Genomic DNA, 24,678 nt, shown 5'->3' on the forward strand with positions numbered 1-24,678 from the left:
TGACTCAGTAGGAGTCAGGCCCCTCTGCGTGTCCCCCGTGATCCTCTCCACCTGGTCCCACCCACCTCTCACGCCTCGCTCCTCCCAATCTCCAACCCGTAACTAGCTGAGCTGTTGGCTCCTGTAGCGTCAGGTTCTGAAAGGCCCCCAGAGTCCTGCCTGCATTGCTCACTGCTGTCTCCCTGAAACAGAAGGCCTGGGAGAAGGAACATACCAGAGGCTGGTCCCGAGCCACTTAGATGGGATGGACCAGGTTCCTGTCGCAGTGGGGTTTGCAGCGTGGGTTCAGCCAGTGCTCCAGGAACTGCTCCTCGGCACGGTGTTCCAGGAGGAGCAGATGGTGCATGTATTCCTGTGAAACAAACACACATTTCAGAGAGAAGCTTTTATCCATGGTGACGGCCGAGCCGCCCCTGTGCAGGGTACGGCTGTGCTTCTGAGATACAGGAGCACAGCCAGGGAGGAGGAAGTACCAGCAACCATAAGTGCTGAAAGGGTATGTATCCATGGGGGCTCATGGGCACTGATGACGGAGAGTTACATACAACAACCACTTTCGAAAACAATCTGTTGCCTAGAATCCTGAAATGCCACTCTTTTTTATAGCCTAAAGCAGTGATTCTCAAATTTCATCAGGCATCAAGAAGCCCCCTAGAGGGCTTGTTAAAACCTACAGATTGGGACTTCCCTAGTGGTCTGGTGGCTAAGACTGCACGCTCCCAATGCAGGGGTCTCCATCCCTGGTCAGGGAACTAGATCTCACGTGCTACCACTGAAAAATATCCCACATGCTGCAACGAAAACCGAAATAAATAAATAAAAATAAAATTTGAAAAACCTATAGATTGCTGGGCCCCACCTGCCAAGTTTCTGATTCAGTGAGTCTGGGATACAGCTCCAGAATTTCCATTTCTAACAAGTATCCAGTTGTGAATGTCACTGGTCACTTTGAGAAAAAGAGAAGATAAGAATGTGTATAGTAGCAATAAATTTATAGTAGCAATAAATTTGTAGTAGCAAAATACTGGAAACAGGTGGAAACATTTCAAATATCCATTGATAGGAGGATGGATGAATAAATTACAGTAGGATCACAAAGCAGAATATTATGCAGCAGTGAAAATGTGATTATAATAAAGTACAGAAACATAGATAAGTCCTAGAAATAGCATGAGTGAAAAGAGCAAGTACAAGAAAACAATGTTTATAGTGTGGCATCATTTTAATGAAGCTGAAAACATGCATAACTTAATAATATACTATTTATGGCACCACACATTTGTGATAAAACCATCTTTTTCAAAAGGTAAAGGATAACTATAAGAAAGTTGGAGTTGATATGCTATTGTCAAACAAAATGTTTTAAAGCCAAAAAAAATGTTACTGGGGATCTAGGGGCATTTGGTGAAAACAGCCTGGCAATTTCTTAAAATGCTGAATACAGCGTTAGTATAGGAGCAGGCAATGGGAAAAATGAAAGGATATATTCACACAGAAGTGTGTACAGGGATTTTCACAGCAGCATTATTCATCAAAGTCAAAAAGTAGAAACAACCCAAATGTCCATCAACCGATGAATGGATAAATAAAATACAACGTATCTGCAGACAATGGAAATACTACATGGCCATTAAAAGGAATGACGCATGCTGCAATCTGGCTGAACCTCAAAAATACTATGCTAAGTTTGAAAAGCCACTCACAAAGGACCACACGTTGTGCGGCTTCATCTCTATGAAATGTGACCGGCTCTGCGTGTTGGTGTGTCCACAACAGAGGGCAGCTGGTTGCTCGGTACTGCCCGTCTCTGAGCAGCGTCTCCATCGATGGCCCCACGTGGCCGGGAGGCAGGGCGTCATCGAGCTCCAGGATCTCCTCCTCCGCCGGACGCTCCGGCCCCACCAGCCGGTCAAGCCCCAAGTCTAGCGGGTGCTCCCGGATCCCCCCACCCCGGCCCATCGCCCCCGCGCAGCCGCAGTCCCCAGCCCTCCTGCACGGTCCCCGCCCCGGCGTCTGGGGAGCTCTCCCTGCCTCGAGCCTTACCTCGGTCCTCTCCGCTCAACTCCAGGGGGAGGGTCGGGGAGAGGGGGGCGGCGCGCGGGGACTGTGCTTCTCACTTGTTTGTTTTTCTTTCTCTTTTCTTTTTAATAGACATGTTTCAGAGAAGTTTTGGTTTCACAGCAAAATAAAGCAAAAAATACAGTCATTTCCCATAGACCCCACAGCTGCACGACCTCCCCCATTATCAAAACCTTGCCCCGGAGTGGTGCGTCTGCTGCAAGAGATGAGCCTACGTCGACACCGCGTCATCACCCAGAGTTTATGCTGCGGTCACTCTTGGTGGTGTCCATTCTATGGGTTTAGACACATGCGTAATGACGCGTATCCATCATTAGACTATCCTACAGAATACTTGCATTGCCCTATAATTCTTTCATGTTCTTCCTCTTCATCCCTCCCTCCCCTCTAACCCCTGATAACAATCCATCTTTTGACTGTCTCAAAGGAAGGCGATGGCACCCCACTCCAGTACGGTTGCCTGGAAAATCCCATGGATGGAGGAGCCTGGTGGGCTGCGGTCCAGGGAGTCGCTAGGAGTCGGACATGACTGAGCGACTTCACTTTCATTTTCCGCTTTCATGCATTGGAGAAGGAAGTGGTAACCCACTCCAGTATTCTTGCCTGGAGCCTCCCAGGGACGGGGGAGCCTGGTGGGCTGCTGTCTATGGGGTCGCACAGTCGGACACGATTGAAGTGACTTAGCAGCAGCAGCAGCAGGTCTACCTTAGAAGTAGGAAAACATCTACTTCTGCTTCTTTAACTACACTGAAGCCTTTGACTGTATGGATCATAAATAACAAACTGTAAAATTCTGAGAGAGATGGGAATACCAGACCAGCTGACCTGCCTCTTAAGAAACCTATATGTAGGTCAGGAAGCAACAGTTAGAACTGGACATGGAACAACAGACTGGTTCCAAATAGGAAAAGGAGTACGTCAAGGCTGCATATTGTCACCCTGCTTATTTAACTTCTATGCAGGGTACATCATGAGAAATGCTGGGATGAATAAACACAAGCTGGAATCCAGATTGCCGGGAGAAATATCAGTAACCTCAGATATGCAGATGACACCACCCTTATGGCAGAAAGTGAAGAGGAACTAAAAAGCCTCTTGAGGAAAGTGAAAGAGGAGAGTGAAAACGTTGGCTTAAAACTCAACATTCAAAAAACTAAGATCACGGGGTTGGGTCCAGTCACTTCCATTTCCAGGCAAATAGATGGGGAAACAGTAGAAACAGTGACAAACTTTATTCTCTTGGGCTTCAAAATCACTGCAGATGGTGACTGCAGCCACGAAATTAAAAGACATTTGCTCCCTGGAAGAAATGCTATAACCAACCTAGACAGCATGTTCAAAAGCAGAGAATTACTTTGCAAACAAAGGTCCGTCCAGTCAAAGCTATGGCTTTTCCAGTGGTCATGTAGGGATGTGAGATGTGGACCATAAAGAAAGCTGAGCACCAAAGAACTGATGCTTTTGAACTGTGGTGTTGGAGAAGACTCTTAAAGTCCCTTGGACAGCAAGGAGATCAAACCAATCAATCCTAAAGGAAATCAATACTGAATACTCATTAAAAGGACTGATGCTGAAGCTGAAGCTCCAATAGTTTGGCCACCTGATGCGAAGAACTGACTCATTAGAAAAGACCCTGATGCTGGGAAAGATTGAAGTCAGAAGGGGAAGGGTACGACAGAGGATGAGATGGTTGGATGGCATCAGTGACTCAATGAACATGAGTTTGGGCAAGCTCCAGAAGATGGTGAAGGACAAGGAAGCCTGGTGTGCTGCAGTCCAGAGTCGGACACAACTGAGTGACTGAACAACAGCAACAACCATTTTAATGGCAGGAAACAAAGAGGAACTCAAGAGCCTTTTGATGAAGGTGAAAGAGGAAGTGAAAAAGTTGGCCTAAAACTCAACATTCAAAAAAGTAAGATCATGGTATCCAGTCCCATCATTTTATGGCAAATAGATGGGTCAAAAATGGAAACAGTGACAGAGTTTACTTTGCTTGAGAGTCCCTTGGACTGCAAGGAGATCAAACCAGTCAATCTGAAATGAAATCAACCCTGGATATTCATTCATTGGAAGAACTGATGCTGAAGCTGAAGCTCCAATATTTTGGCCACCTGATGGGAAGAGCTGACTCATTAGCGAAGACACTGTTGCTGGGAAAGAGTGAAGGCAGAAGGAGAAGGGGATGACAGAGGATGTCATCACCAACTCAATGTACACGAGTTTGAGCAAATTCTGGGAGATAGTGAAGGACAGGGAAGCCTGGTGTGCTACTGTTCATGGGGTCCCAAAGAGTCCAACACAAGTTGGCAACTAAATAACAACAATGTTTATCTTTTCCAGAATATCTTATCATTGGAGTCATACTGTGTGTAACCCTATCAGATAAGCATTTTTTACTTAGAAATATGCATTTAAGTTTCCTCCATAGTTTTTCATGGTTTAATAGCCCATTTCTTTTTAGAGCTCAATAAGATTTCATTTTCTAGATATACCACAGTTTATCCATTTACCTACTGAAGGGCATCTTGGTTGCTTCCGAGTGTTGACAATTATGAATAAAGCTGAGATAAATATCTATGTGCATGTTTTTGTATTGAACATAAGTTTTCAACTCATTTGAGTAAATACCAAGAAGCACGATTCCTGGGTCATATGTTATGAGGATGCTTAGTTGTGAAGGAAAGACCTGGACTGCCTTTGAAAGTGGCTGTGCCGCTCTGCGTTCCCACCAGCAGTGGATGAGAGCCCCTGTTGTCCTCCAGCCTTGCCAGCATTTGATCATGTCAGTGTTCTGGGTTTCGGCCATTCCAGCAGGCATACAGTGGTGTCTCATTATTTAATTTGCATTTTCCTGACGACATAGGATACAAGCATCTTTTCAGATGCTTGTTTTTCAATCCATGTTCTTTGGTGACGTATCTGTTCAGGTCTTTTGCCAAGGTAGGTTTTTAAAATATGAATAATGAAAATGGCTTTATTGTTTTTATCCCAGGTGACACATATTACTGTTTTGAAATTATGTAAAAATTAGAAGTTACAAAGGAGACAGTGAAAAATCCCTGCTGTTGGTTTGGTTTGGTTTTGTCTATCTTTTCATTCTGCCGCAAAGTGACTTTTTAAAAAATTTATATGCAATTGCTTCCTCTCTTAAAATACTTGAATGGCTTCCACTGGGCTAAAGAAAATTCCTTAAAGTGGTTTGCAGGGTTGCTGGTGATCCTGCCTCACCCACTTCCTGAGCCTCTTCCATCACCATCACCGCACACGAGCTTTGTGGTCCATCTTTCCCTGGATGGGCTATGCTTGCTCTGCTCTCTGATTTTAGGCTATTCTCTCTGCCCAGAACACCCCTGTGCCTTCTCTTTTTCCTCAGTTGAGTTCAGTTGCTCAGTCTTGTCCCACTCTCTGTGACCCCATGGACCGCAGCATGCCAGGCCTCCCTGTCCGTCACCAACTCCCAGAGTTTATTCAAACTCATGTCCATCACGTCGGTGATGCCATCCAACCATCTCATCCTCTGCTGTCCCCTTCTCCTCCTGCCTTCAATCTTTCCCGCCATCAGGGTCTTTTCCAATGAGTCAGTTCTTCACATCAGGTGGCCAAAGTATTGGAGTTTCAGCTTCAGCGTCAGTCCTTCCAATGAATATTCAGGACTGATTTCCTTTAGGATGGACTGGTCGGATCTCCTTGCAGTCCAAGGGACTCTCAAGAGTCTTCTCCAACACCACAGTTCAAAAGCTTCAATTTTTCGGCGCTCAGCTTTCTTTAGAGTCCAGCTCTCTCTCTCATCCCGATCTGACTTTTCAGCCCTCAGCTTAGATGTTACTTCCTCCAGGCAGCTTCTCAGATTCTCTGTGGCACCGCAGCTCTCTGGACTCCCCCCAGCACAGCTCTGGTCACTCAGCTTAGCAGGGACCTCTCCCTGAGAGCAGGGATTTAATTGGGCCTCATCGGACTTTTTAGTGGAGGTGCTGTGTATGTTGGCTCATGTGCTGGCACACAGACTTGATGTTTCCTTTTGAAAGAAAGAGAACTGACTTTCAATTTGATGGATATATGTTGTCGACATTGCCCTGAAATAAGGCTTGGTGCTGAAATTATGGGGTGGGGATCACTGCAATGTATGCATTGAACAGTCCCTATGAGCACATGCAGATAACCCAAAGCTTCGGGCCATTAATCAGAGAAGTGGCATTTCACCTTATACACATAGGTGGTAATATCTGTAGAAGATAATTTTGGCAGGTACAGATCTAAAAATCCTAAATCATGAAAACCCTCCAATGGCATTGATAAAGCTTTAACAGGCAGTCCAGTTTAGAACTCTTGAGTTTTGAAGTTTCAAGAAAATCCTCTAGGAAGTCTACATCCTAGATATTTTAGGTTTTTTTTTAATTTCATGACTGTGCAAAGGAATGAATTATGAGGTGTCCAATTTTCCTGAAATATTTTTTCTTTCCCCCAGGACTCGGGCAGTTTGAAACTGTTTTGATTACGTTATTGCTTTCATTTAACTCATCAAGATGCACCCTGTGTCCTGGGTGAGGAGTCTCTGGGACAGCCGGGGAGGGGTTGGTTTCTGGGAGGGCTCCTTGTGGGACCTAACGAGGACTCACCAGCAGCTTGCTGGACACGTTTGTGAGTTTGGGGCTCCGCCCTGCCCTGTCTTGCCCTGTCTGCGGAGTCTTTGGCCAGAAGAATAGTCACTGGGAGGAACAGGAAGGCAGCGCGGAGTCCTGTAAATAAGGAACAAGGACTTTTTAGCACATTGCTTTACTTATTCAGCTGTTCCATGTAATAGCTCCCTGAAGGAAACCCGCATTGCTGTCTTCTCGCCTGCCTGTTTGCCAGGCACGTGGTGGAAGAGCTAAGAGGGTCAGGTCTGGGTCTGGATCCGGGGGCTAGTTCCACTCAAGACCTTACCACAACTGCTGCTTTCCATATCAGTCGCTAAGTCGTGTCCAACTCTTCTGCAAACCCATGGACTGTAGCCCACCAGGTTCTTCTGTCCATGGGATTTCCCAGGCAAGAATACTAGAGTGAGTTGCCATCTTCCTCTCCAGGGGACCTTCCCAACCCAGGAATCAAGCCTGCATCTCCTGTATTAGCAGGCAGACCCTTCACCATTCAGCCACCACGTGTCCAGCCTCAATTTGTCCGTCTGCAATATGAGGTTGTGCTAGCACTTACTTCACTGTGTTTCCAGGATTAAACAAAATGATACAAATGAAGCTCTGCGCCAAATTCGTAATCATCTGCATTTTCCTTTCTAAACCCATTCTCAAGACTTCCCTGGCTGTCTGGGGGTTAAGACGCTGGATTCCAATGCAGGGGGTGCAGTTTCCACCCATGATCAGAGAACTAAGATCTCTCACGCTGCGCGGTGCAACCATATATAAATAAATGAACCCATTCTCTCCCTTCCGTCACCTGGCCCTTGGCACTAAGAGGCTGACCTAGATGAACTGCAACACAGACGCTTCTGTCCTGCAGCTCCCAGTTGGGTTCAGAGGAGGAGGTGCCAGCAGAGGCCTGGAGGCAGGAGGCGAGAGGTGGGGTCCATACAGACTCCCCCGGTACCTCCCCGAGCACTCCCGACAGGTGGCCTGCATCGCTCCCCTGACGACCCAGCTTCTAGAGGTCTGCCCCTCCAGGTCTGTGGAACCACACTCTTCCCGTCCACCCTCCTGCCTCAAGAGCCTCAGCCCTGCAGCCTTTATCATTTCTTGTCAGTTCCCCTTCATCCTGCCACACCTTTGTAAACAGTCCTTGACTAAGCCCTCCTCAGTTAATTTTGGTTGCTATTTGATATGGGAGACCTGAGCATGTCCTGAAGTTGTGGATAGAGCATCTCCCCCAGGAACTGGTCCACAGGAAACGTTCAATAAATATTTGTTGAATAAAAGACTAAAGCTGTGGTCCTCAAAGCATGGTCTGTGCTCCCCTCCCAGGTCCATGATGTCAAAACTACTTTTTGAATAATATTGAGACGTTTGCTTTCTCACTGTGCACGTGCATGTGTGCCCAATCACTCCGTCACGTCCAACTCTTTGTGACCCCAGGGACTGTAGCCTGCCAGGCCCCTCTGTCCGTGGAATTTTCCAAGTAAGAATACTGAAGTGGGTTGCCCTTTCCTACTCCAGGGGATCTTTCCGACCCAGGGATCAAACCCACGTCTCCCTCATCTCCTGCACTGGCAGGCGGATTCTTTACCCCTGAACCACTTGGGAAGCCCCCTCACTGTGGGTGAAACTGACGCCTCTGCAGGAGCAAAGGCACCCAGCTATCCTAGCGGTCACAGTGTCCTTCATCACACACTCACAGCTAAAATAAATAATAAAAACAAGGCATGCTTAACAGGCCAGTTTCACTGAAACACGCCCTGGTAAAGCCGTAGAAAGTGGCCGAGAGGAAGCACACAAGCAGCACCTCCACTGCCCAGCAAAGTGCGACGATTTTGTCAAGAAACAGCACCTGGGGGAATGGAGGTGTCAAGGGTTACACTAGGTGTTTCACGCGCCTGTTTGGCAGGCATCTTTCCAAAAACGAATGCACTGAGCTTGTCACTTCCAGGAAAGCAACTGACAGTGCTTGTTACTAAATGATGAAATTTGAGCTTTCAAGGGGAAATTAGAACTTTGGGAAACTTACATCTGCAACCGTGGGTCTGCACCTCTTATAACTATATGCTCATTGGCATCCTTACTCATTTAATCCTTGTCCCTTTCAGCCAAACACCTATCTGGCTTTTTGATGAGTGACGAAGACATACCTAGTATATGACTTACTTCCTGACACATAGTAGGACCTCAGTAAAACACACAGAAGAAATGTACAAACAAGTGAATGAGTAAGTGAAATGACTGTTCTTTCTCCATAATCTCACTAACTCCTCCTTGGGAGGTTCCTGGGTATCTGTGTCAATCTGCCCATTATAACGGCCCAGGCCAAATGTACATAAAAAGCATCCAAGAATGAAATATATATACATATTTCACACTCCTAAACAGAGGCTGAAATCATTGTTGAAGAAAAACAATACAGACACACACATAGAGAGAGAAAGAAACAAGCTCTGGTTTCCATGACATTTCACTATTTATTTAAAATGTTAGGGAAATGAATACGCCACAAAGGCCTAAAAGCAATCATTAGTCAAAGATGAAAAGCCAAACTGAAAATCTGCTGAAAACCACAAATTCAACAATTGTGCTGGCTAGGTTAGAAATGGCCCAGCATTAATGATAATCTCAAATGTTCCTGGATCAAGAAAGAAGGGGCAGATGGAAAATAAGTTTTCATTTTTTTTTAAATTTCTTTCTTCATGGGGAAGAAAAGCAAACAAAAACCAATATCTGTTTTCCGTGTCCAATGCCAACTGTAATGGTTTAAGTAAATAATTTCTCAGTAATTAGAGCAGAAATTGGAAGAGAAATTTATAACGGCACAGGAGAGGTGTGATAATGAAATTAAAAACCCACTGGAACCTGAGCTTAGCTGAGAATCATAAACTAGACAGTTAATCTATCAAGGTGGGATCTTTTTCCAAGAAGGCAAACTTCTTCCCATGACATTTGCATGGAATTAAAGACCCACTGACATTTGGATGAAGTATTTTGCTCATTAGTGAAAGCAAGGTAATCATACAGGCAGTAGGGTGGCTCAGAGCTTAACTGCTCAGGGCCACCAGAAGGCTCAGTCCTAAAAGAAGGCAAATCATTTATGTGCACAATTTGCCTCTTGGCCACTCTGAACTGGTTTTTGAGATCACAGGGCACGAAAGGGTAATGGAGTCACTACATACATTTGTCAAGGCGCCAAATATGAGAGCATATTTTACAAAGACTATTTACAATAAAGCTAATATGATTTATACTTGCCCAACAAGAACATTCCTTCAAGGAACACAGGCCAAAATGGAAAGCATATTCCCAGGGCACACAAATGCTTACGAATACAATCAAAAAGGACATAATTTTAGCTCAGATGTCATCTTTTTAGAGAATTTCCATGGTTCACCCCAGCAGTTGGCAATAATTTCTTTCCTAAAATTTGGAATGACTAAGAGAAATTTAATGAATTAAAGGAAGGCCATGGGGAAGACGTCTTTGAAATAACCTCCAGGTTCTATGGTAGAGTTATGTCCTACAACACTTCTTCCCTGGAGAGAAGCAGAGAGAGAAAAGGAAATAAGTATCATGAGCATTTAGTAAACGTCAAACTCTGCTTGGTGCTGGGGGCCCAGAAGTGAAACAAATAGTCCATCTGCTCAAGCAGTTTAGAGCAGTCTAGTAAGAGAGAGAGGTTGGTTGTTTTTTGTTTTTCTAAGTCAGAAATAGCAAGTTTATGCTGTGAGTGCTAAGCCAGAGGGATGCTGTAATTCATGGTGGGAAGATGGGGACATCAGGAAATCCTCTTTAAAAAGGTGTCATTTCAGGTGAATCTCTGCAAATAAGTAGAGTTAACCAGGTAGGCAAGGGCAGAAGAAACAAGTACAAAGGCAGGCCCTGTCAGAGAAGAACTTCAAACATATCATCATTCCAGATAACGTCTCCTCCTGTGTTTCCAACGCCATTGAGTAGCACCCACGTGTCCACACAGACGCCCGCAAGTCAGTTTTGATCCCTCATCCTCCCTGACTGCATCCACTCCTCCCGCCCCAGACACGGCCAACTGATCTACAAATTAAGATACCATAATCATGCTCCCCTCGTGTCTTTACCTTAAAACGTCCACTGGAACACTCTTGCAGGACAAGAGCATGAATTATCTTTTTAAACTTGTAGAAAGCAATGTGGAAATAAAAGCTTTAAAAATATTCATATACTTGGACCCAGTAATTTATTTTCTGGCAATATGTCCTTAGCAACTAATTCAACATACTATAAGAACAAACTTTTAGACTGTTGTTTATAATAGAAAAAACAGTGGAAGAAGGAGCCCTCCTACACTGTAGGTGGCCATGTAAACTGGTGTAACTAGTATGGAGAACAGTATAGAGGTTCCTTGAAAAACTAAAAGAGAGCTACCAGCATATGACCCAGCGATCCCACTCCTGAGCATATGTCTGGAGAAAACCATAATTATAAAAGATACATGCACCCTGAGGTTCATTTATCATAACCAAGACATGCAAGCAACCTAAATGTTCGACAGATGAAGGGATAAAGAAGAGGTGGTACCTGTGTACGACGCAGTATCACTCAGCCACAAAAAGAAGTGAAGCGATGCCTTTTGCAGCACCGTGGATGGGCCCAGAGACTGTCATACTAAGTGAAGTAAGCCAGACAGAGGCATATATCATATGATATGACTTACATGTCGAATCTGAAAGGATAATACAAGTGAACTTATTTACAAACCAGAAACTGATTCACAGACTTTGAAAGCACACTTATGATTACCAAAGGGGAAAAGTCAGGGAAGGATAAATTAGGAGTTTAGAACTAGAGTATACTTGCTACTGCTCCTGCTGCTAAGTCACTTCAGTCGTGTCCGACTCTGTGCGACCCCATAGACGGCAGCCCACCGCGCTCCCCTGTCCCTGGGATTGATTCTCCAGGCAAGAACACTGGAGTGGGTTGCCATTTCCTTCTCCAATGCATGAAAGTGAAAAGTGAAAGTGAAGTCGCTCAGTCGTGTCCAACCCTCAGTGACCCCATCTACTGCAGCCTTCCAGGCTCGTCCGTCCATGGGATTTTCCAGGCAAGAGTACTGGAGTGGGGTGCCATTGCCTTCTCCGTATACTTGCTACTATATATAAAATAGATAATCAACAAGGACCTACTGTATAGCACAAAGAACGCTACTCAATATTCTATAATAACCTATGTGAGAAAATAAACTGAAAACAAATGGATATGTGTATAACTGAACCACTTTGCTGTATATCGGAAACTAATACAACATTGTAAATAGACTATATTCCAATATAAAATAAAAATTAAATTTAAGGCACACTCCTTCTTTTTGTTACAGATGATGAACCTGAAAGCCATGTGACTACAATTGAAACTTTTATTACTTACAGGATTGTTACTAAGACATCTCATGGAGAATTTGACTCCAGTGAACTCGAAGTTAGGAGACATTATCAAGGTTTTCTTTCATTATAAGAAAAACTTGAAGAAAAACAACCCACTCTGATTATTCCACCATTGTCAGAAAAGTTTAGAGTGAAAGGAACGTGGAATGATTTAATGGTGACATCACTGAGACACGCAGGAAGGCATTGCACAAATTTTTGAACCAAGTTGCTGATCATCCAACTCTAACAGTTAATGAGGACTTTAAAGTTTTTCCTATTGCCCAGGCTTGGGAACTCTTCTTCTCGCAAGAAGCAAGGGCCTAAATTACTCAGCAGGATGGGGCAGACAGAGCGGCTGCATTATCAATGAGAGGAGTTAAAAGTTGCCCCGAGGAATCCAAGGAAATGAATAACTTTGTTGAAATAGCCAGAAAATAGATTTGATAGATTAAAATATCTCCGAGAATTTGCAAGAAAGAAAGGGAATATTTTGGTGAAATGAAAGAATATGACCCGATTCATATTCTGTGGTCGGCATCAGAAGGGGATCTGGCTGATGCTCTACAGCGTGTTGCCAGCTGCGCTGACAAATGCTGTAAGGCCTCTGAAAACGATGTCTGGCCTCTCAGGGGCCCTGCTTCCTGTTGTGTGTGAGTATGTGCTTTACCGTGAAATGTTAATGGGTGGCATGAAAAGAAGAGGCCAAAGTCAGGCAGAACTGGATTCCAGAGTCGAAGCTTTGACCTCCAGAAAGGCAGATACTGATCTCTTTACAGAAGAGATGGAAAACTGGAAGATAAAGTGGAGAACACGAATAAAACCCTGAAAGCAGATTGGGAAAGAGGGAAACAAAACAATGCAAAATGATATCAAGTCAGCATTTACAAACATGGCTGAGAAGAACATTCTCTATGACGAACAGTGAAAGTGAATTACCATTGATCTCCTGATGGTGTGTTTCCTCTATTTAGTGCCTTGCTACATGGGAATCCTTCCTTACATCATGCACAGATCTCCACTTGGAAGAAGCTTCTGAAGATAAATTGCAATTGCATTGAAGACTTCTATGTGATCTTTGGGAAACAGTGTCTGTGAAACAAAGTTATTCTTTATAGATGGCCTGGGTCCTTTCTAAAGTGGATGAAAAGTGTTTCACACTATCTGGAAAAACAACTTAAAACTCAGGTGTTCCGGATCACTGATATAAATTTGGATATACATCCAATTTGGACAGGCTTCCCTGATACCTCAGTTGGTAAAGAATCCGCCCGCAATGCAAGAGACCCCGGTTCGATTGCTGGGTCGGGAAGATCCCCTGAAGAAGGGATAGGCTACCCACTCCAGTATTCTTGGGCTTCGTTTGTGGTTCAGCTGGTAAAGAATCTGCCTGCAATGTGGGAGACCCAGGTTCAATCCCTGGGTTGGGAAGATCCCCTGGAGAAGGGAAAGGCTACCCACTCCAGTATTCTGGCCTGGAGAATTCCATGGGATCTCAAAGAGTCAGACACGACTGACTTCCACTTCCAACTTGGCTATATTTATATAAATATTTAGCTTTGTTTTAAATATGTTCTTAAATTTGTATGCCAATAATTATACATAAAGAAGTTTTCTCTTAAATATTTGTCTGTGGAATATGTCATTTTAAATATATTGCAAAGACTCAGTTTTAAAAAAAGATTAATATGAAAAATTAGATTTAAAAAGATAGTGGAAATGATTGAACAAAAGAGGGTAATTTACTATCATTATGGTTATAAAAAGTTATAATAATATGAAGAAATGTATATAATATTAAGAGAAACAGATAAAAAGCATACAGTTGAGCTTCCCTTTAAAACCTTATTTATTCCCATTTTGAATGTTGTACATGCAAAGTCTGATAAGAACAACTGTTGCCAAGAATACAAGGAACTAGGTATTTTTATATACACTACTGATGGGAGTTCCTAAGGCAATTTGGCAGCACCCATTTCAATTGCAAGTACATAAACCCTCTGACTCAGAAGTTTCATTTCTTATCATTGAACTTGGCAAAACATACATGTGTACAAGGATATCATGATCAGAAATAACTACAATGCCCATTGTTCCAGGAAGAGTTAAATAAAATAAATAAGTTGTATCATGTCTTAGTCCATTCAGGCTCTATAACCTGAAATTCCACAGACTGGGCAGCTCACCAACCACAGAAACTGACTTCTTCCAGCCCAGGAGGTGGAAGATCACAGATCAGGGTGGAAGCAGGGGCGGACGTGGGCTGCCTGGCAGGCCAAACATCTCCTCGCATCCTCACGTGGCAGACGTGTCTGGGGAGATGTCCTGGGGCCTCTTGCATAAGGACACTAATCGCATTTACAATCCATGAGAGCAGAGCCCTTATGATCTGAGTACCGCCCAAAAGCCCCATCCCCAGATACCGTCACTTGGGAGTTCAGATTTCAGTATATGACTGGAGGGGAGGGGAAGACACAAACACTCAGACCATAGCATAATACATTTATCCTACACTTCAATTTAAAATGAACTAGAACAAGAAGTTTTACTTCTTGTAGAAGTAAAAGATAGTAAAGAAGTCATGAAATAAAGGCAACGCTGCTTTCCCCGTAGCCTGAACTACCACAGTGAAGGGGCAGACAAGCCTGACACGTTGAAGGCGTGGGGAAGAGGCCAGCGTGACCGCAGGGGTGGGGCGGGGAGAGGGATGCGGCGCAGGCGGAGGTCAAGGAGGGAACAGAGGGAGCGGGCAGACCTCTAGGGCCTCGCAGGCCACTGTCGGACCACGGTCGTTTTGGGAGCGAGGCAGGAAGTCACTGGAAGGATTTAAGCAGGGGGAAAATGGGGTCTGGCTTACTTTTTTAAGAACTGACTCTCACTGCTCTGCTGAGAACAGAAGCCGAGGGGTCCAGAAAGGATGTGGCTCGGTCCACTCTAAGCACTCGGGTGGTGGCAGGGGAGGGTGAGAAGTGGTCAGATGCTGGATTTCAGGCTCACACAACTAGGAGGAGGTGGCCAGCCCCTTACCGCAAGGGGGAAGGCAAGGGCAGGGAGCGGTTAGGTCTGAGCTGCTGGCTAGATGTTCCAGTGCAAACAGCCCAGCAGACAGTTGTATGAGGGAGCTCGTGCAGAGAGCCCAGGCTGGACTTAGGAGTGTGCAGAGGTGATATTTCAACTAGGGGACTATAAGAGGCAGAGAGCAGAGCCCTGGAATGCTCCGATGTTTAAAGGATTGTCGAGGGCTAAGAACCCAGCAAAGGAGACTGTGGCTGAGCAGCAGAAACCACAGAGCAGAGAGAGAAGCCAGGGGCCAGGTGTCCTGGAAAACAGGAATCCACTCAAGCAGAGAGCCCAGAGGGAAGCAAGAGGGATCCCTGGGTCGAAACAAAACAAGCGCCAGCTTGCTCCCAGTCCCCAGGACGCTGGGAGTAGATGCTAAGGGCTGCCCCTCCAGGACAGCACTTCTCCCACTTAGATGTGCCCCTGGGACCCCCAGCCTGCGGCTCAGGTCCGCCCTCACGTGTGGGGAGGAGCCTGAGTCTCTGCGTGTCTGGTGGGCTTCCAAGCGAAGCCCACCAGCCGGGCTGGGGACCACTTTTGGAGTTCTGAGAGTTCAGCCCCCAAACCCTGACCATCAGCAGAAGTGCAGTCGCAACTGCTGACACACTCCAGGGAAAGCGCAGGACTATCTTTCTCCAGCTTCTCCCCTCGCACCCCAAGCCCAGCCCTTCTGTCCACACAGCCCTCTCCCTCCGCTTCTCAGGCTGTTTCTCCTACCTGAGCATCTGGAGACTTCTAGCATGATGTCTTCATAACCTTCAGTCCTAAATCCTAGAGCCGAGTAAATGGACTCAGCAAACACCCAGATGTCCCCAGAGGGGCTGTCCCCACGTGAATCCTAGCCCTCTAGGAGGGCCTGTCGCCTTCCTGTGACATCTAGAACCCAATCCCCCCGCTTCTCTGAAGATCTGGGGGTCGCGTTTCCCCATCACTCCAGCTTCCAGATCCGAGTGCGTCCCTCCCCGTTTCATCAGCCACCTTCAGCCTGCACAGCACATGCCTGCCCTCTGTCACTCCCCAGAGAAACACTAACACGAGGTTGCTATGTAGAGCAGACTTTTCTTACGGGATGAGGGCCACAGAGGGTGGTCACAGAGCAGAAAACAAGTTCAAACTCAACGCCAAGGCCATAAAATGAATGTGTCGGGTATTTCCTGCCACGAGAGCTCTGTCAGAGGTGGGCCTCTCTGACCTCCCCACCCATCCCACCCCGACCCTCTCCCCATCCCCGCCTCTGGGGCTTCCACCCCTTCCTCCCTGGCTGCCTCCAGACACTCAGAACACTTCCGGCTTCCTTCCCCAGAGCTGCTCTCTTCCTCTTTCCCTCGGTCCTCACCTTCCTCCATCAAGGGTGCCAGCAAGGTGTTCCCACTCCTCTGAGGCAGAAGCCAGACCTCCTCACAAGGAGGGCCCCCCAGTGATCTTTTCAAAGGCGTTATTCTGTCCTTCCCACCACACAGTCAGGACAGAGCGGCTGTTGCCGTGAGTCAGCAGGATACAGGCTGTCAAAGCAGTCCAGCCCCCGGGATGTGTGGGCAAAGCTTGTCTGAACCTGCTTCCAAAACACCTATCATCCCACAGAAGCCAACACCTGCCAATATTTAAGCCTAGTGTCAAGAATATAAACATTGCTTCATAGACGCTTCTGAGGAGAGACGACTATAAATCTGCCCATTTGCTTTCATTTTGAATTCTTGATCCCTCCCCAAAGCACCATCCATTTCCTCTCATCAGTGGCCTCTCTCCTCTCTGAAAGGGTTTTCTTATGCACAGTCAGATGGGAGAAACAAAATGAAATAACCCGCCGGCCATCTCTCGGTAATTTTGAGCACAGGAGTCTCCAGGCTCAGCTCCCAAGGACAGACCCACACTGCTCATCTCTCCCAGCCCACCTGTCCATCTCCAGGTTACATAACATGTCCAAAAATGTAATATCCCACATCCTGTGGATAATGGGACCTGAAGGCCAGAGTTCAAGAGGCTGTGTCCTGAGCCTCTAAGTGGCTCCTGCACGCCAGCTTAACCCCCCGCTTCAAACCCCTTGTGGCTCCCACCCAGTACAGAAAGTCCACTCCGCTAGGACAGCCAGCGCCTCCCAACCTGTCCCTGAGAGAACCTTCCATGCTCATCACCTATCATCCCATGTATCTTAGACACTCAAGGTCAAAAGAGAAGAAACTGGAATCCAGACTGTCTGAAAAGACGTTATCCTGCAATGCCTTTTCCAAAACACACACACACCCTCATGCACACACACACTCACAGACCTACACTTCCTCATACACAAACAGCCATACACAAGCCCTCACACACACACATGCATAGTTATACACACACACACACCCTCATGCACACACACACTCACAGACCTACACTTCCTCATACACAAACAGTCATACACAAGCCCTCACACACACACATGCATAGTTATACACACACACATACCTTCACACATACACACCCTCACATACATTTATATCCTATACACGCAGTCATACACAATCACTCACACACATGTACAGTCATACACCCACACATACCTTCATACATACATACCCTCACATGCATTTTTTATATATATATATATACTATACACACAGTCATACACAAACCCTCACACACACATGTATAGTCTTACACACACACATACCTTCAAACATACACACCCTCACGTATATTTATATCCTTTACACACCCAGTCATACACAAACCCTTACACACACATATAGTCATACACAAACCCTCACACACACACACGCATAGTTATACACACACACATACCTTCACACATACACACCCTCACATACATTTATATCCTATACACACAGTCATACACAATCACTCACACACATGTACAGTCGTACACCCACACATACCTTCATACATACACACCCTCACATGCATTTTTATATATATATATACTATACACAGTCATACACAAACCCTCACACACACATGTATGGTCATACACACGCACATACCTTCACACATACACACCCTCACATACATTTTTATATATATATCCTATACACACAATCATACACAAACCCTCACATACACGTATAGTCATACACACGCACATACCTTCATATATACACACCTTCACATACATTTATATCCTATACACACAGTCATACACAAATGCTCACACACACACATATAGTCACACACACACATCTTCATATATACACACCCTCAAGTACATATATATCCTATACACACACAGTCATACACAAACTCTCTCACACACACACACACAATATCTGCCACCCTGAACACACAGAACAGTGTGTCCATCCCTAACAAAGGAACATGTAGGTAAATCGTTTGCACAAAGAAAGATGGAGGGTAGAAAGTGGTCTCGGCAAAAGGTAAAGAGCCACGAGGTGTGGTTTACGCAGCCAGAGGTGCATCTCATGGCCCCTGGTGACCTGCTGACAAACAGAGGTCACTGCACCCAGGACTCACATTCGACAGCGATGCAGGTTAAGACGGAGGTGACGTCCACCAGTTGCCCAGCTAAAAGGGGTGAATCGAAACGATAAGGCAACTAACTATACCACAGGGAACTATATTCAATATCCTGTGATAAACCATAATGGAAAGTAGTACAGAAAGAAGAATATATATATGTATGTATGTACGTATATATAACTGACTCACTTTGCTGTTCAGCACAAATGAACATTGTAAATCAACTATACTTCAACTAAAACATACTGTAATTTTTAAAAAGGGCTGAGTTGCCCCTTTTTATACAACAGGTGGTTGGTCTTGCTCATCTTGCCCTCAGTAAACCCCTTGAAAGGAAAAGTCAGCAGCGAGACACAGAGGGGACCAAGGTGGGGACACAGGGGGGACCATGTCAGGCAGCAAGCACAGGAGGCGCTCCTGGCAGCAGGGCCAGCTTGAGGGCGCCTGGCGTTTGAGGGAGACCCCTACACAAGCCCCTCCAGGGGCTCCAGACAAGCCCCTCTGGTCCTTGCCAAGTCCAGGTCTGGCTGTGGGCTCTCCCTGTCAGTCGCTGACCGGCACCAAGAACATGGTCGCCCTGACGCTCTCTCCAGATTCTAGATTAGGAAGCCTGGGATGAACACTGTAGCCAGACTCTGGGCCAAACTCTGCATTTTACAGAGACAACTGCTGCTCCAGGGAAAGGAAAGGACTCACCCCCAGTCGAAAGGCCATAGTCCAGAATGAGTCTGTACAGAATATAGCCTGGAATCACACTGCAGGGTGCTCTCAGACCGCCTCGCCCACCCACACACTGTCTGCAAACTCCACATCCTTCAAGCTTCAGCTCAGTGGAGCCTCTTCCAGGAAGCCTTCCCAGCCTCCCTCCTCTTTCAGGTCAGAGCTCGAGGCTCTCTCCTCAGACGCCGTGTGCCAGATAACCTCATTAGATAACTGGAGTCAGGCTGGACGGCTCTGGTTCTTCCTTATCCATACCACAGACACATGCTTCTCAAATGAAAGAAGAATGTCTAGTCTTCGGCCTCAGGTCCGGTGCTTGGCAGGGCACAGCGGACATAGAGTGTAATTCGGAACCCATCTTGGGAAGCATGGAGGCCTCTCTGCTCGACCACTCAACCCTCTCACACGCTCTCTCTCTCACCTGCCTCTAAACAACTAAACCACCTACTCTCCAGACCACTCAGTTCAACCCTCAACTGCTTTCTAAACGTGCTCCCCACTGTTACCCGTGGCAGGCCTCCCCGGAGAAGGCCCGGGCTGGTGGTTCTGGGCTTCAGCTGCACACTGATGCCATCTGGGGGCCTCTACCCACTCCCCGATGTCACACCTCGGGCCACCCATCCCTGAGGGGTCCCAGGTGGCATATTTTTAACCTCCCCATTTGATTCCAGCACATAGCCAAGGTGAAGAAACACGCTCCTAAGGGGAAAAAAATGTGATTCCGGAAACTGCGTTGGTTCAGCCAGGACCGTGGGTGGGTGGAGGTAATTGTGAGCAACAGTGTGAGAGGCACACACAGTGAAGGAGGAAGAGGTGCTTCAGCACTGTAGACAGGCTTCCTCACCCCCGGCGCTATTACAGTTCCGGCCAGATGAGTTTTGCTGCGGGAGCTTCTCTGTGCACTGCAGGATATTTAGCAGCGGTCTTGGCCTTAACCTGTTAGACGCCAATAGTAAACCCTTCCCACAGCAGCTGTGACAACCCAAGAAGTCTCCAGACATCAGCAAATGACCCTGAGGCAGGGGAACAAAATCACCCCGTGTGAGAACTACAGGTACAAACTAAGTACTAACTGTTTTGTTGCATATTTATAGGTCACAACAAGCACTTTTCTAAATTTGACTGAGTGACTAAGGATTCTAGACACAGGTCAGTGTCTTGGTGAGGGACATACAGGACTGTACCACACACAGGATGTGTAGGAAGTGGTGGGTGAGTCGAGGCAGAATCACAGAAACTAGATTAGGCAGGTTCAAGGAGTTAAGATGAGTCAGTGGCGCGTGCGTGCATGCCAAGTCACTGCTGTCGTGTCCAGCTCTTTGCAATCCTATGGACTATAGCCCGCCAGACTCCTCTGTCCAAGGAATTCTCCAGGCAAGGATACTGAAGTGGGTCGCCATGCCCTGCTCCAGGCGATCTTCGCGACCCAGGGATCGACACCAGTCGTTTATATTCCCTGCACTGAAAGGCAAGTTTGTAATCACTAGCGCCCCCTGGGAAGCCCGAGTCGGTGGTCAAACCTAAGAAAGACGACCAAATTAACAAAACCCCAAAGCCAGATATTCCAGAAAATAGCAAAGCCGGAGGCAAGCGGAGGGTTGTCACAGATGAAGGCTGATGATGACCAGGAGCTGGGAAGAGGGAAACAGTCAGAGAAGGAGCTCTGGGGCTTTCTGCGCATGGAAGAACCACAACCAGCCGTGTCTGAGGACAGACTCGAGCTCGGTGCGCAGCCGGCACAGGCGGAGGAAGGAAGCTGGAGGCAGGAAGCGGAGCCTAGCGCCCCGCCCACCTGCTGCCGAAACCGCCTCCAGTCCCCACAAGGCCGCCCTCCCGCAGTCAGAGCTCCGGGCAGGCGCCGGCGGAGAGACCGCTCGGCCCGCTCTGGAGCCGAGCACAGCCTATGTCCCGGGCACCTGCGGGGGCCTTGAACCCGCCCCGTGACCAGCCTCCCCCAGCCTCCGGGGCCCACGAGGAAGAGCCTCTGGAACGGCCCCTCCAGACAACACCCCCAAAGCACGAAGAACCAGTTGGGGCCCTCCAGGGACCCTGGAGCCAGGCACCCTGCTCACCCTCCACCCTTCCCCTTCCCAACCCCCGTCCCCTGCGCTCACGTGGCCCCCTGCCTGGTACCGCCCTATCCCCTCACATTCCTCCTGAGCCCCTAGGGGTCTTCTGCTTATGCCCACCTCTGAGCGCCGTCCCGGACCTCTTCCAAACGCTGTGCCTAAAGCCCGAGTCTGCACTCCCCCACTCAGATCATCCTCTGACTGTCCTCCGCTGAACCGAGAAGTCCAGCGTCCCCGCACCCTCCCTGCTCCCGCGTCTGCCCCCGCCAGCCCCGTCCCCCTGCACAGAGACTCCAGCCGCCTCTGGCTTCTCCCACCAAAAAGAACAAAGCCGCATCCACCCTTCACAGTCTGAAGCCCTCGCTTGGTTTCTAAGCGACTCTGGGAAACAGCGCTTTGCTGGCTTCTCTGTGTCTCCCACCGGCGGGGAGCAGAAACCCGGAGGACCGTCTGCAGCCTTGCTGCACCTCGTCCCTGGTACTTAGTACTCAGAGGAGTCTTACTGCTTGCTGAGTACTCTCTTAAGTGCGTTAGTATGAATTACCTTCTTCTGTTCTCACAAAGGAGCTGCTTTACGCTATTGTTTATAACAATGATATCATAGCAATATAAGCAGTACTATTTGTTACCCTCTTTTCACAGTCGAGAATATTGAGTCAAGAGTACTGAGAAACGTGAGGGAACGTCTTCAAAGTTCCATAGCTGGAAAATGGGGAGATTCACACTCAAACGGTTTCCCCACAGCCACCACTGCTCGGCTGGGCACGGTAATGAGAGCCTTTTTTTAAAGGGACTAATCCAGCTGCCCGCTCGATACCGCAGGGAGCGAAGCCAGCGCTGCTGCAGATCCTCGGGGCGTTGTCGCAGAGACACAGTGAACAGAGGTGAGTGTGGGGCTTGGCTGGAGTGGACGCAGGGTGGGGACCAGCCTGGACCGCAGAGACAGCTTCACAGACATGCTGACTCTGCCGGGATCGCTGCTGCTTACCTTCACCTGTTGTTAAGTTACTAAGTCGGGTCCAGTTCTTTGCGACCCTATGGGACTGTAGCCCACCAGGCTCCTCCGTTCATGGGATTCTCCAGGCAAGAACACTGGAGTGGGTTGCCATTTCCTTCTCCAGGGGATCTTCCCAACCCAGGGATGGAACCAATGTCTCCTGCCTTGACAGGAGGATTCTTTACCACTGAGCCACCTGGGAAGCTGAGTGGGAATGTCAGCACTTCCGTCATGGGAAGGCGAGACAAGCCAGGGTGGCAGGGTCTTGTAGCACCCAGCACAAGTCACAAAATGAAGGCAGGAGAGGGGCTCCTGGTTCAGAAAAACTAGGCGGACACCAGGATCCTGCAGGGCTGAGCCGAGGCCCCAGCCTGAAATCAGAGGCATGGGGCGGGCGCAGAAGCTGGTGGCAGCAGGGCAGAGATTCTGCCTTGCCCAGATAGAGCATCGCCACTGGTCCGGGATGCTGGGCCAGCCTGCCCGGGGCCCAAGGCAAGAGGGAGAAGACCGGGTTGACACCAGCCTCGGGGCACAGCTCCCGAGCCTCCCGTTCAGAGGAGCCGCCCGACAGCCCACTCGGGATCCTGGACCCCCAGCGGGGGCTGCACTGTTTCCATTTAAAGCGTGTGTGAAATAAATAAATAAATAAATAAATAAAGCGTGTGTGAACAGCAGGGGAGTGGGGCTGGCGCCTCCGGGAGAGAACGGTGTGAGAAGAAGGTGATCACTCTGCACCTGAGCCTCTGGAGTCTCCATCTAACGTCCTGAACAAGCACTCCAGCCACCTCCCTCTCCCTTCAAACAGCCCACAGCCTGCCTGGAACTCACCCGCATGGGCTCATCGGGGAATCCGGGTTTGCTCGGCCTGTCCTGGCGCCGGGATCTCAGGAGCTGCTTGGCCTGCTTTTCCGTCAGAATGGGAGAGGCCCCTGAAAAAGTCAGGAAGGACCTCGGGGACTCTCACGCACCCCCATCCACGCGCCATCTCGTCGTCCAAGGCCAAGCATTTGCAAGTCCAGTTTCGGTCCGCACACCAAAGTTCTTTCACAGAGACCTGTCTCAGAGGGCTTGGCTTTCCCAAAGGCTCAGAGAGGAATTTTTACTTGTCCCTAAGATGGCTAAGGCTGCATAACTAAGACGTATATTTACCTACTACGATGACCCATTCCTCTAAAAGTGGCCATTACTTTAATGGATATGTTTCTTTAAACACATTTCCTTCAGGTTCCTGATCAGTGTGTTTCTTATCCCTCAGGGTTGCTTTGGTGAGATTCTTTCAAAGCCTCAACACACTAAATCAAGTTTAAATTGTTACTAGAAGGTTCCCCCATGACAAGAAGATTATGTTAAACTTGGTAAGTACCCACAATCCCTCAAAACAGATATTATAATTAAAGTAAATCAAATTTTGATAATCACACACAAACTCTAAAAGATATTATCATAATAAAAGTATATCAAGGGAATTCCCTGGTGGTTCAGTGGTTAGGACTTCCACTTCAGGGAACTCCAGGTTCAATCCCTGGTCGGGGAACTAAGATCCCACAAGCCAGGCAGCACAGCACCCGCCCCCCAAAAAAGGTGAAAAAAATGTATGTCAAATTTTAAGATTGATCAGCATTTTTGAGAATTAGTATTCTAATACAGTTAAAGATTAAAAAAAAATTTATCCCTTATGATAGCAATTCTGGGAGCCCACTCTTAAGGAAAAAAGAGCATTGACTTATTATGTATTAGATATTATTTGAAATTCTGAAAAAAATACTTTAAAAATATAAAATAGATTTATTCCAGTTTATCTTGTCAGCACAGAAATAGGTTTCGGGAGTTAATGCTCACCTGAGAAGAAAATCAGCAAGGTGAGAGACAGCGCAAGCACAAAGAACCCCTTCATCCTGCCGGGTCCTCTCTGCCTGTCGCAGAATGAATCCCCCCACAGAGAGCCAGCCTACTTGAAGGAAGCCACATCCGGCCCAAACGCTGTGTGTGCTTTGACTCACAGCGCTCACAGCACGATGCGAAACTCATCTGACTCGAAGTTTTTATTATGATCACCAAAATATTTTCCTCTGAATTCCTATAAATTTTCATCCTGAGGAAGGAGATTATCCCTCTGTCAGATGACTTTCAGAGCTTGAATTTGACAGAGCAACACGCAACAACCATTTCATTTAAACAAATACATAGACATCTTGGAGTGGCTTGTGTTTATCTGTAGCTTCTGTTCATGTTCCTATTGTTTCACTGAGGTT

The 24,678-nt window shown here is 47.2% G+C and overlaps 1 protein-coding gene across 1 annotated transcript; it reads right to left on the bottom strand.

Moving 5' to 3' along the window:
• Positions 1 to 235: 235 nt before the first annotated feature.
• C19H17orf67 (chromosome 19 C17orf67 homolog) lies at positions 236 to 24,333 on the bottom strand. The gene is made up of 3 exons (XM_052658868.1): positions 24,266 to 24,333; positions 23,255 to 23,355; positions 236 to 352 (listed from the first exon to the last, which is right to left on the bottom strand). Exons 1-3 carry the CDS (start codon positions 24,318 to 24,320, stop codon positions 236 to 238), a joined length of 273 nt encoding a protein of 90 aa, XP_052514828.1. The 5' UTR covers positions 24,321 to 24,333.
• Positions 24,334 to 24,678: the final 345 nt, after the last annotated feature.

The sequence above is a fragment of the Budorcas taxicolor genome, chromosome 19 (assembly GCF_023091745.1).
Source record: "Budorcas taxicolor isolate Tak-1 chromosome 19, Takin1.1, whole genome shotgun sequence".
Taxonomy (NCBI): domain Eukaryota; kingdom Metazoa; phylum Chordata; class Mammalia; order Artiodactyla; family Bovidae; genus Budorcas; species Budorcas taxicolor.